This window comes from Danio aesculapii, chromosome 25, assembly GCF_903798145.1.
Source record: "Danio aesculapii chromosome 25, fDanAes4.1, whole genome shotgun sequence".
Taxonomy (NCBI): domain Eukaryota; kingdom Metazoa; phylum Chordata; class Actinopteri; order Cypriniformes; family Danionidae; genus Danio; species Danio aesculapii.
Window position 1 is genome coordinate 33445237 of NC_079459.1, and position 14015 is coordinate 33459251.

The following is a 14015-nucleotide window of genomic DNA, read 5'->3' on the forward strand; positions in this document are numbered from 1 at the left end:
TGTCATTCCTACCTGTTAATGTGCATTTCATGTCAAATACGAAAGTGAAAGCATGCTAAACTATTAACGAGAGCTATTTATCTGTTAGGAAAACTGACTGAACTGCAGTCTTTGTTTATCTGTTATTTCTCTCTATAATGTAAAGCCTATAATGCATAATTCTAGCCAAGGGCTCTGTATGAGAAAGTCTTACCTCTGATTCATACCTGGTGACGATGTCTGAGGGTGTCACCATTCAAAATTAAAGCACAGCTTTTCGCTTATAATGTCCTATTGCTCATAGTCATGAATTAAAATAAGGCTGCATGACAGCTGAGCGGGACTCTGCAAAATAAAGCGTGAAACTCTGACCAATGTGAGGAGTTTACTCGCACGTGACTTGTTTGAACTACTTTGATCTGTTTAAAAACTTTACTGTGTGAAAGCGAACTGCACCAAGTACAAAGTGCAACATTGTAGCAATTTTAATTCCTGTTTCAGAACAAAACGGGTGTGAAAGCACCCTTAAAGATGGAGCAGACACTAGTGGTCACTGTTTCGAGTTTTCCATCGCTGATTCAGTGGTTGCCTAGCGACATAAAAAGCACAGCGCACTTCTTTTTTTCTTGTCAACAAAAAAAAAAAACGCAATGCGGTGCGCCCAGTGTTCTCAGAACGGAAAAGTGCATTCGGTGTGATCATTCGGTGTGTGGCCATTTCTAGTGGTGTCCCAAACCCTAGTGAATGTTATGAAGTGCACTCAACCAATCCCACAATGCACCGCTATAACATTCTAAAGCTCAACAGCTAGAAAATCCCCATAATGCACTGTGAGAGTTTGCAATGGCCTGTAATGCACAATCCTAATGGTGTAAGTTGTAATGGTGTAAGTTGCCAGCCGCCAGCTCTCTGCAACTCTCACATTGTCGCCCACTGAAGCTGAGCAGGGCTGCGCTCGGTCAGTACCTGGATAGGAGACCACATGGGAAAGCTAGGTTGCTGTCAGAAGAGGTGTTAGTGAAACCAGCAGTGGGCGCTCAACCTGCGATCTGTGTGGGTCCTAACACCCCAGTATATTGAAGAAGACACTATACTGCTCAGTCAGCATCGTCTTTCGGCGTTAAATCGAGGTCCTGACTCTCTGTGGTCGTTAAAAATCCCAGGATGTCCTTTAAAAAAAAAAAAAAAAGAGTAGGGGTTTAACCCCGTCATCCTGGCCAAATTTGCCCACTGGCCTGTCCATCATGGCCTCCTAACCACATATCCCCATATCATAATTGGCTTCATCACTCTGTCTCCTCTCCACCAATCAGCTCGTGTGTGACGTGCGGTCTGGTGCATTATGGCTGCCGTTGTGTCATACAGGTGGATGCTGCACACTGGTGGTGGACGAGGAGATTCCTCCCAAAAATGTGTAAAGTGCTTTGAGTGTCCAGAAAAGAGCTATATAAATGTAAGAAATTATTATTTTTTCAAAAGTACAATATTATTTAAGTAGAAGTAATGTTTGTATAGATGATAGAAATCAAAAGTATTTGTTTCATTACTAGTTTAGTGTTAAATAACTATCACAGCTACGAGTATCATAGTTTTTGTCATTTGTGATGTGCCTTAGAAGGCAGCTGACTATGTAGGCAGTAGTCAACAAGGCAGCTCAGCAGCTTTTGAAACAGAGCTCATCCTCTCTGGTCAGTTGTACTAGCATTTCACTCATTTCTGTGTTTTCAGTTCATTCATACTTTTAAAGACCCCATGAAATCACTGGTGTTTTAGTATAAGTTGTAGTTAGTTGTGTATGAGGTAGCTTGAATGATTGTGTCTTGAGTTTTTGTTTTATTTGAATCTGCTTTTGTCATGTGCATATTTCAGTTACTTTTTCTACTTAATCTACACCTTTAATCTGTATTTACGATCTTTAGTTTTCATAAACATTAACAAGAACAAATCAATATTTCGAGGGCTGACATGCTTGGAAAGTTGTAATTAGCGTTGCGTGATACTGGAAAAATATTGGATAACGATATTTCTCACAATACAATATTTCCCTTGAAAAATGGATCGAAAAATCATTTATTTAATGAAATTAAAATAAAAGGGTAAAATATATATTTTCACATCTAATTAATTCTAATTCCGACTAAAAAACTGTGTAAAGCTGCAAACATTTAGGCTCAATCCCAATTCTATTTTTCCCCTTCCCCTTGGCGTGAAGAGGAAGGACTTCAAATTTTACCCCTCAGAAATGCGAGACCACTACAATACCCGCACACGTCATCATATGTCATCGCAAGCTCTTACTTTATATGGGATTGACGATCGCAACTGTTGTAGTTGTTCCAGTTACGTTATTTTTTTAGTATTTATCTTCAGGAAATAACTGACGGCAACAATATTATGTTATCATAACAATATAATGCGGGCCATTACACCGTGGCCATAATCATCTATACGAAAACTACATTAACATTACCAGACACTGTAAAAAGCTCATTCACAGCCACTAGACTTTTCTGACAGGGTATTCCAGTGTCATTGAGTGACAGATGTGAAAGTATGTTATGGGACTACTATACTAAAGTTATTATTAGGGATCATATATATATACACACTAGATATCGCACACGGCAATAGCGCCGCCACATTTGTACAGTGCTCCCAGCACAAGTGTCATTCAACCACACTAGTCAAGACAGTGTTACTACGTGAAGATGCTGGACTTTAGCGCTGTGTACGGGTGTAGTAACGAGCAAAGAAAGAAAACAAAGCAAAAAGGCAGAACATTTTATAGGTAAGATTTAGTTTTTTTCGTTTTTGTATGTTACGAGCTTTTGGACTAAACAGGTAATGTTATCGATGATGATACAGTCTCTTACTGCATTCACCATTAGGCAAAGCAGCACCAACTCGCACTAAATACTCAGCTTATGCTAGTTTTGTTGAATAAAACCAGCAAACACAGCAAAAGAAATATGATAACGAGATGTTGCGGTGCCGGAAACTTGTATTATTGTCAGCTAAGTGAACGAGTCATTCATAACGGAGATTCATTCACAAACGAATCGCTCCCTCCGTCAGTATGAGAAGTGAAAGCAGGAGAGGGGGTGTGTTTCAGGACACTGATTAAGTTAAATTTAACAGGGAGGGAGGATAATACATTTCCATACACACAAACACAAGCTTTTTGTCAGGAGTGCCTGTGCGATCACTTATCCGTCAATGTAGAAAAGCGATGTAATTTAAAAAAAAAAATGCATACTGACCTCCGGGAAAACTCCCGATCATAGATATACGTGTATATCTCTGGCTCTGGATGGCCACAGTCCTCCACTGCAGCCTGGTCCCGCATTCATTTCAAAGGAGCGCTACCCTGTACTAAAATGGCGGCTCTATTAACGCATTCCTTCCAATAGACAACAACAGGGCAGGCGACATCTAATGTAAATATCTATGATTAGGGATTATAGAAAGCCAAATTTAGCCCTTTTTTAATCGTTTTTTTTAAACGCATGACGGTAAAACACGAACGCCTTTATGAATGTATTAAAACATATCCTTGTTTGTTGTAAAACTTCGTAATAATAACAAAAAAATACTAATTTGTGGATCTCCTGACTTCCGTGTGCAGCCATGTTGTCGTTGTAGCTGGTGTATTCTGGGAAATTTTCGTACCACTTTGTTTCGAGTGTAGTCCTGAAAAATCTCTGTTTCGAGAGCTATCTCCCCTCGTTTTGAGCTTTCACGTGAAGGGGTAGGGGTGTCCCAATTCTCTTTAGCTTAAATGCGTAGGGAAAGGGGTAGAATTGGGATTGGGCCTTAGTCTTTAAAACACTGAATAAGTGAAAACCTCAGCCGATATTCTGAATCTGATTGGCTGTTGTCATGTTCCCACAATTGGTGTGTATTTTCAGCTCTTTGGGCTCCAGCCAATAGCAGAACAGCAACTAGTAAGGGAGGCAGGGCTAAAAATGGGGCTAAAATACCCTCTGATTCTGGTCAAATTTAGATAAACATCCGATGCATAAATTAAATGTAATTCGTCACACGTCTGCGATACGTACCGAATATTACATGTACTATTATCACAATAACGGTACTTTTACGATATATTCTGCAGCCCTAATTGTAAATCGATTAAAACGCATATAATTCAAGTTTATAGTAAGGATTTTGGCTACGTTCGTAATGTTTTAGACGCTAGTTTGTGTGTACAAGCTCTTCAATCATTGATGCCAATTTGAGGAGCTCCATGTTTGATTTCACAGGGTCTTCGGTTGTTTTTGTTTAAAGTTTGTAAGATGCGAGCGTGACCCGACCAGTCCTGGGTCCAGTCTGTCACGCCATTCATTATTGATCGGTTAATTTTATGCGCTGGTGTCAGATGTTTCACCTTGGCGTCAGTTCACACCTCATCTGTCGTGCGCATTTTCTTCATCTGTCTGAAGATCTACTCGTTCTCCATAGTGTGTGTGTGTTTTCATGATGTGTGAGTCTCCAGCCATTTTAACCCTCTGTTGATTTCGTCTTGAAGTGTTTCTGTTTGTATGTTGATGTCCAGTGCTTCTTTTCAAATAAGGAAAGAAGACCCTCTGTGTATTGTGTGTGTTTTCTTCCTGTAAATGAATGTTTTGTATGATCAGTTGATAAAGTAATGCAAGTGTTAATGCTGTTTTTGATTTTTAAACTTGTTCTACTAATGATGTCTTGTGGTTTTAGGGTGTTAAGGAGGTGAGTGATGGCATGAGGGGAGAACTGCAGCCCGGTGTGTTCTGGGATAGCGGAGGATCCAGAGGACGAGCTGCACTTGAGCTAGGAAAAGGGAGGAAAAGTGACACCACCAGCTCTGAGAACCCAAAACCTCCAGAGGAAGGGATGGCTGACAGCAGGTCTTTGGGAAGAGAGGCTTGTGTTTCACCAAGACAGCTGAGCAGGAGTGCAAGAAGGTATACATACTGTATTTATGCCACATTGCTTGGGAGAATCAATGTGTAGGGAGTTTATTGTGATTGTTAGAAGGAACATCTATAGTCAAGCCTGAAATGTTTAAATACCCCTTGCAAGTTTTGACTTGGTTACTTTTATTCAACCAGCAAGTTTGGTTGTTTTGTGTTTTGTTTGTGTTTTTTGTTTGTATTTTTTGTTTTGTTTTGCGTTTAGTTTTTTTTTGTTTTGTGTTTTTGTTTCGTGTTTTTTGTTTGTATTTTTTGTTTTGTTTTGCGTTTAGTTTTTTTTTGTTTTGTGTTTTTGTTTTGTGTTTTTTGTTTGTATTTTTTGTTTTGTTTTGCGTTTAGTTTTTTTTTGTTTTGTGTTTTTGTTTCGTGTTTTGTGTTTTGTTTTTTGTTTTGTGTTTTTGTTTTGTGTTTTTTGTTTGTATTTTTTGTTTTGTTTTGCGTTTTTTGTTTCGTGTTTTTTGTTTTGTATTTTTTGGTTTTGTTTTGTTTTTTATTTTTTATTTTTGTATTTTTTGTTGTGTTTTTTGTTTTGTATTTTTTCTTTTTGTTGTATTTTTTGTTTTGTGTTTTTTGTTTTGTATTTTTTCTTTTTGTTGTATTTTTTGTTTTGTGTTTTTTGGTTTGTATTTTTTTGTTTTGTGTTAAATTTTTTGTTTTGTGTTTTTCGTTTTGTTTTGTATTTTTTGTTTTGTTTTGTTTTGTGTTTTGTGTTTTGTTTTGTGTTTTTTGTTTTGTTTTGTGTTTTTTTGTTTGTGTTTTTGTTTTGTATTTTTGTTTTGTTTTTTGTGTTTTGTTTTGTTTTTTGTGTTTTGTTTTGTGTGTTTTGTTTTGTATTTTTGTTTTGTGTGTTTTGTTTTGTATTTTTTGTTTTGTTATGTTTTTTGTGTTTTTGTTTTGTTTTGTGTTTTTGTTTTGTGTTTTTTGTTTCGTTTTATTTGTTTTGTTTTGTGTTTTTGTTTTGTGTTTTTTGTTTTGTTTTGTGTTTTTTGTTTTGTATTTTTTTGTTTTGTTTTGTGTTTTTGTTTTGTGTTTTTTGTTTCGTTTTATTTGTTTTGTTTTGTGTTTTTTGTTTTGTATTGTTTTGTTTTGTGTTTTTTGTTTTGTATTTTTTGTTTTGTTTTGTGTTTTTTGTTTTGCTTTATGTTTTTTGTGTTTTGTTTTGTGTGTTTTGTTTTGTTGATGTATAAGAGGGATCATTGTATTGCTTAGCTTTTATTTACATTTGAAAAAAACTTTAATGGTATGCCAGGGGTATGAATTATTTTAGGCTTGGCTGTATGATTTTATTTTATTTATTTACCTTCCTGGGATTCTTTTCATGTAATTGCATGAAATATGTTTCGTTTTGTTTCGTTTCGTTTCACTTAGTTTTGTTTGTACCATCCTGGGTTTACTTTTATGTAACTGCCTGAAATGTTTTGTTGTGTTTTGTTTTGTACCTGGGTTTCCTTTTTTGTAACAGCATTAAATAATTTATTTAAGTTTTTACATTTTATTATATATTATATTTATTATATATTTATGATTCCTAATGTTTAATTTAACCTTATTTTAATTTCTTTTAATCTTGTTCTTTTTGTAATTAAATAATTTATTTTATAAATGCATATTAATTAAATCCAATTTATTTTATTTTATTCATTCTGTTACGTTAAATTTATGTTTTATTGTATTGTCTTGCTTGGAATCCTGAAACTCTGTAGGAATTATTGGTCCTACTTTAGATTAAGTTTCCTTAACTACAATGTACTTACACCGAAATTAATAATTCGTTACAATGTACTTATTGTGTAAACGCATGTATTGACTGTGTACTTATGCTTGATTAAGTACCTGTATGCAATTACATCTGTAATTAAATTTTGTAATTACATTTGTAAATACAATGTTGACTATTCCTTGCATGTTAACCCACTCTTAAACCTACCCATACCACCAAACCTGTCCATAACCCTAGCTCTATCCCAACTCAAAGCACCACAAGTATTCTCAAATACATTATGAACACAGTAAGTACATTGTATTTATTTTTTTTGATGCAAGTACATAGTAGTTAAGGACACTTAATATAAAGTGGGACCGAATTATTTTTTGTATTGATTTTGAATTACTAAGAAACAATTACTGAGGACATCTTGAATAAAGAGCTTTCAGTGAACAGCCATGGCTGAAAAATCTATTAAAATGTATTGATTATTTTTGTATATATAATAAGATGACTAGGAATAGAAATATTCACATATCAAATGAAAGCATAACACAACATCCCAAATTGGCCCTTTGCTGAGGCTCTGATTTGCTGCTTGTTTGGTAACACTTTACTTGAAGGGGTGTTCATAAGACTGTCATGAAACCTTTATAATAATGACACCTATTTATAATGGCCTCATGGCAATCATGTTTATGAGAGATTTATAACGAGATATGTTGTCTTGGTAATGTCATGTTGTCATGTACAGCCTGTGATGTAATTAATGTCAAGTTGCATTTAAAATGTCATAACTGAGTGAATGACACTTAATAACAGTTGTTATAAGCATGCATAAAATCTAATTCATATTTATGACATGCGTCATGTCATGATTATAAAGGTTATATGACAGTCGTATGCACACCCTCTTCAATTGAAGTGTTGCCGCTTGTTTTGTGGGTGTTTCGCTGGTGGAGGATGTGCAGTTTTCAGCTGTTTGACCCTCATGGTGCGATGTGTGCATCTCCAGCACTGACAGGGCAGCACAGCGCGGTGGGGAAGATGAGAAGCAGGAGGAAAACACAGCTATAGGTAGCCCAGTGGCAAAGCTCCATATAGGCAAACCCTCCCAACCTGCGAGCCGCCATAACGGAGACCTCGAGTCTGTCTTTGATGATAGCACTTTAAGTGAGCTGTCCGAGGACGACAGGAGGTATACATGCAGTATTTACATGCCGTCTCTTTAGAAAATATCAATTTCATCTGTTGGGATATTGTATTGTAAGTATAACTTGGCCTGTATTACAGAACATGTGCACAGAGAGTTATGCTGAACTTGCATATATTCATTCATATCAGTAATTCGTATAAAGACATATACATAAATGTACTGATTATACAGCTGAAGACTAAATTATTAGCCCTCTGTGAACTGTGAATTTTTTACAATATGTTTTTTTTTTTGTATAAGGTGCTTTTAACGATGTGTGTGTGTTTTTATTTATTTTATATTTATATATATATATATATATAGCTTTATTTATTTATTTATTGTTTATTTATTTGTATTTTTTTATTCATCAATTTATTTAATTTTTATTATTATTTATTTTTATTTATTTATTTCTTTTTTCATTATTATTTATATATTTTTTATTTATTTATTTTTTCATTATTATTTATTTTTATTTTTTTTTATTTTTTTTTCAAGCTAAAAGAAAGGAAATATTATCCTGAAGGAAAATATAATAGTAAATTACCTTGCTCTTTTAAACATTACTAGGGAAATATTTAAAGGAATTAAAATTTCACAGAAGAGCTAATAATTTTGCCTTCAGCTGCATATGTAATATTTACACTATTATTAAGTACCATTGCTAAGCGTCTGAATGCTATATGACCAGTTTTGTTTATACTTAATTTTTTACACTTAATGTAGTAGTGTAAAATAAACGAGTTTTACACGAGTTCCACATGGGCTTTGTTATTATATTGAACATTTTTAAAGAGAATACTGCATTATATCCTCATGTTAGAGCACGAAACCTGCTCTCGGTGGTCTGGTGTTGTGGGATTAAGCAGAAATCAGTCTGAATCATCTTTTCTCTTGTGTTCTGACAGGTCTCCCTCTTTGAGGCATAAGAAAGAGCAGGTGAGCTTCTGTTGAAGATAATGTGTTCATCAAACTCACACCTTTAAAAACTGGAAAGAAATTCTTAGTGAAAGTTGAACCCTAATATCACATTCATGTCTATCACATTTTTACATTACAAGGTCATTTAAATTCAGTGTCATAATTTTATTTTATTTGTTTACGCAATAAGACCAGATTGTGTCAGATCTATTGTGTAAAATAACAAGGAATAATCTTTATCAGCTTCACTGGTGTCAATAGAATTTAAATCATTTGCTTTGACTTTATAGGTCACGGTTACTCAAAATCAATACAACACAAAAAAGCCGGGTTATTTTTAACCCAATTCTGGGTGTAATAGGGACAAACACAACTCCTGGGTTTTTTTAAATTAAATTAATAGGACCAAATTTAACCCGATGTTTGGGTTAGTCCATATTTTACCCAATTTGGGTTTAAATAACCCAGCATTTTTTAGACTGATATTAGAAACATTTATTTAAAAAAAAAAAAAACAACAACATCATAAAAACATAAATATAACTGAAAAGATTTCAAACAGAACAGATTTAGCTTCCTTAAACTTTAATTTTCATTTGAAAAATGAAAAGTATCACACTGCTGTTGCTTTGTCAGTAGGCTTACATATTATTTTAGCAATATAATTAATTCTGTTTTTTTTAGATATGCGAAAAAAGCTAAATATGTTTTTCTAAACAAAATTGACGCTGATGAAACTTCAATATTTACAGCAATTCTATTTAAAAATATGCCTTTTGTAGTGCCAATAGCCTTGGGGTTAGTGCGTCGACACATGGCACCTAGGTGTTCACAGCGACCTGAGTTCGATTCCTGGCTCGAGGTCCTTTGCCGACCCTTCCCCTATCTCTGCTCCCCACACTTTCCTGTCTGTAAAATCTCCAATGTCCTATCACAATAAAGGTGAAAACCCTTAAAAAATAATTATAAAAATATGCCTTTTGCTGCCTTACTAATAACTAGCCCTTTTATTTTTTTATTATGCATCTCTTGGTGTTTAAAACATACCTGAATGCATGCATTATTTTAGTTTTTACATGTTATTATATTCATTCTATGTATTTAAAGCTTTACTTCAACTTGTAAATCTGTGCACGAGTGATTGATTGATTGATTGATTGATGAATGTAATATAGTTTTCATTCATGCTATTTAATTAAATCTTATTTTAAATTTCTCCATGGAAACTTTTAATCTTGTAATTCTTTTAACTTAATTTATTTTATAAATATAATTTTATTAAATACAAAGTTTTTATTTTATTCATTGTTACATTTAATTCATGCTTTATTTGATTTCTGGTTTTCTCGTCTCCTCTGCAGAGGACCGGAGAGCTGGAGATGGCGGATGATTTTGAAGATCTGACTCAGTCTTCAGACACGGCGACTGAAGAGCTGGAGACTCCGGTGTCAGGATACCGCAACGCTTCTCTGCTCTTCAAACAGCTCGACTCCAGCTATCTGGGTACATGTTAGCAAATTAAATAAACAATTAAGGGTCGTGATGACAGTACATAATATTTGACTAGATATTTTTCAAGACATTAGTATTCAGCTTAAAGTGACATTCAAAGGTTTAATTAGGTTAAAGTTAGGGTTATTAGACAAGTCATCGTATGACAGGTAATGCAAAACAAATATTGCTTAAGGGGGCTAATAATATTGACTTTAAAATGATTTAAAAGCTGCTTTTATTCTAGCTGAAATAAAACAAATAAGACTTTCTGCAGAAGAAAAAATATTATAGGAAATACTGTGAAAAATTCCTCCATCTGTTAAATATCATTTGGGAAATATTTGAAGAAGAAAAATAATTCCCAGGAGGGTGAATAATTCTGACTTCAGCTGCATATGCATTTCTCCGAATGTCCTTGTCCCAAACTAATATTAGATGAGAGTGTGTAAATTAATCATGCAATGTAATTTACTGTGTACGTGTTTTAGTCTCTTGGTCACTGATAATCAGATGTTGACATCTCTTCCGTCTAATGTTTGTCCTGCAAGACTCTGTGAGCGTGGTGAAACTCCAGAACATGTTTCATGAGTACGAGCGCACCATCCAGAGGGAGAGAGACCGGCACAGTCGACTGGCCGATAAAACCTCTCAGCTGGAGCAGGAGCGCAACGAGCTCAAGATGCTGCTGGACGAGATCAGAGGCGGCAAATCCAGCCTGGAACATCTCAAGCTGGAGCTGGAAACGGACATGAACAATCTCAAGTGAGCTCACCTCAATATATGTGGATGGAGGTTTTAGTAAACAACAGTCTAATCACCTGGTGTTAACAGAATGCTTTAAATTACATTCAGATCTGCATGAAGAGGAATTTGCGAAGACTTTTATTTCAGCATGGTGATTGAAATGGAATAGTGAGTAGGGGGCGGGGCTTTCTTTTGCGCATCATTTGCTCATAGCAAACATGGTTCCCTCCTAAAGGGGCGTGGTTAAGGATATTGATAAACAGTTGCTATGGAAGTCGACATTGAAGATTTCCAGAGATTTTTTTGAGCAATTGATTAACTCGCATTTATTAATTAATCACTTGAAGAATAACAATGTGAGCTAGCAAAATAAACAATGCAAATTTTGATTTCACGCAGACTTGAATATTTAAAGGTGCAAAGTGTCAACTTACAAAAAATATTTTAATTACATTCAATTGTAAGAATTCTTTAATAGTGTTGGAGTACCGCATTACAAGTAACGCGAGTCACGTAATAATATTACTTTTCTAAGTAACGAGTAAAGTAACGCATTACTTTTTAAAAATAACTATGCAAAATACGATAGGACCATCGCAACTGGCCCACCTTTACAGGTACTCTGCCCTGCACCAACTGTGGGCCAGTGGCATAATTTTCCCCTCCTTTCTTCCTTCAGCACCGGGGAGTTAGGGAAATACTCTATATAAGGGTTGGTGGTTACAGCCGGTGATCAGATGGGCTGCCCCCTTTCCTTGGTGTTTCACCAATTTAAGCCCATGATGCCTCGTGAGGGCTCGACAGCAGATCCAGCGTCCTGGATCTACATCTGCTGACCACCACCCAATTCTATGATATGGTTTGTCTTTCAACACGTTGGCTTTTCTACCGAACCTCCCTTTGTAGCCAAATCCAGCGAGATGTTGCTTCCGCCTCTTCAGTGACCTTTCCTACATGCCGTTTCCTGGCCATTCCTTCAATTCCCAGAAGTCCGAGGGCTCTCCTGAGTGACTGCCCTGCAAACCCCCTACAACCCACTTCTGGTAAATTCCAGGCACTCCATCCATTCTCCTGCCTCTCAAGTATAAGACTGATATTTCTTGAGCTTGCGTTCATGGGCCTTCTCCATTCTTTCCTCCCAGGGTATTGTAAGTTCTATAAGCACCACCTGTTGGGTGCTTCAGGACCAGAGGACAATATCTGGTCTGAGGCTAGTGTGTGCTATTTCCTCTGGGTATTTAAGCTGCTTTTTAAGGTCTGCCCGCATTTCCCAATCCTTTGCTGAGGCCAAAACGCCTCCTCTCCTTCTTCCTGCTGCAGTGCTCTTTCCTGACCTAATAAACTCAATAAAGCAATGCCCATCAGAATGCTGTTTCACCTTCTTCCTTGCCTGCTCCAATCCATCCGCCAACTGAGAGAGGATTTTATCATGCCGCCACCGGAATTTCCCGTCTGCCAAACTTGACTGGCATGCTATTAGGACATGCTCAAGATTTGCCTGCTTTCCACATAGTGAGCAGCTTGGCCTCTCTACCATCCCCCAGATATGAAGGTTTGAGTCGGAAGAACATCATAGACCGACCACAGCAGGAACTTTATGCGTTGTCCTTCAATGCTCCAAATATCTTGCCATGTCAGGGCCCTTTCTCTTAAGCCCTCCCATCTTATCCAGCTGCCCTGCTTTCTCATGCTAACATTGATTTTTATTTTATTGATATAAAAAAACAAAAAGGACTACATAAAAGACATGTGTCACACCAATATAATAGACTAATTCTGGATTCAACAGATAATAACACTCTTAATATTAAGGCAAAGTGGGAATCTGAACTTAACGAAAAAATTGAGGATGAGATTTGGGAAAACATGTTCAGAATTTCATAAGGGGATCAATAACCACAACTGGAAAGAGTTTGACTGGAAAACAAATGAGGTTTAGTTCATTGATGGTGTCAAAATATGTTAACTGTCCACAGGAATGCTGGAGGGGTTGCGGGAATGTAGGTAATCACATATATTTTGGGAATGTCCGAAGCTACTGGCATTTTGGCAAGGAGTAAAGATTGAGATAATGAAAATTATGCAGTTAGATCTACCTTTTACTCCCCTGTTTATCCTGCTTGAAGGGATACTCCAGGATGTATATAATAAAAAGCAGAGATATTTACTACACATACTTTTACAAAGTCAAGAAAGACTATAACAATAAATTGGATGAAGCCACATCCTCCAACAATAGCACAGTGGATAGAAAGACCTGAGTCAATAAATAGAATGTGCTAAATGACTGCTCAACTTCAATTGACATAGGATATTTTTAAACAACGTGCACCTGTTACTATGTATCTGAACATGGCAGTAAGACAGTATTTCCAGCTGTATCCTTTGAAATCTGAAAATGATGTATGTGTCTTTTTGTAATTTGTTTTTATTTACTGCTAGTGTTGTTGTTTTTATTATTATTTTATAACTGCTGCTGTCACTGACTGTTTAGTTCTGTAAATTGTATAAAATGACGTAAAAAATAAGTAATAATATTTGTTACCTTTTAAAACATGTAACACCAGTTACTTTTCAGTTTACTTAACTGGCTTTTAAAACATAAATTGCTGAATTAAAAGTAGCCGCAATGAATCACGCAGTCAGTGAGAGATTGTGTTCATTATTTTGAACGCATCGAAGAAAAGGAAAAGGGGATTGTTTTAATGGACAAGGATTTTACAAATAGTACAAACATAGCAAACACACTGCGTTAAACTTTCAATAATCTGTATATACGGCATGTATAGCTCTGGGGTCAGGAAGTTCTCAGATAACATCCTAAAATATTATTTTAATATATAATGTGCTTTTTGTTTTGTTTTTTTATTAGTCGTCGGTTATTTTGATACATCAGCATACAAATACAGTCTCGGTCATACAGTGGAAGTCAAAAATAATAAAGGGGGAAATATACAAACAGGTTAACATGGTAATACAGTCAAGCTAGGAGCAAAAAAATATATACCATACAATAGAAAAACAG

The 14015-nt window shown here is 35.6% G+C and overlaps 1 protein-coding gene across 1 annotated transcript in view; it reads left to right on the forward strand.

Moving 5' to 3' along the window:
- Window positions 1-14015, forward strand: part of si:ch211-272n13.3 (ankyrin repeat domain-containing protein 26) — a 79667-nt gene that overhangs the window by 32975 nt on the left and 32677 nt on the right. Inside the window, exons 22-26 of the mRNA XM_056451662.1 lie at window positions 4693-4919; window positions 7649-7831; window positions 8740-8770; window positions 10114-10255; window positions 10795-11008. Of these exons, the coding sequence (XP_056307637.1) occupies window positions 4693-4919; window positions 7649-7831; window positions 8740-8770; window positions 10114-10255; window positions 10795-11008 (797 nt within the window). The remainder of the gene's footprint in view (window positions 1-4692; window positions 4920-7648; window positions 7832-8739; window positions 8771-10113; window positions 10256-10794; window positions 11009-14015) is intronic.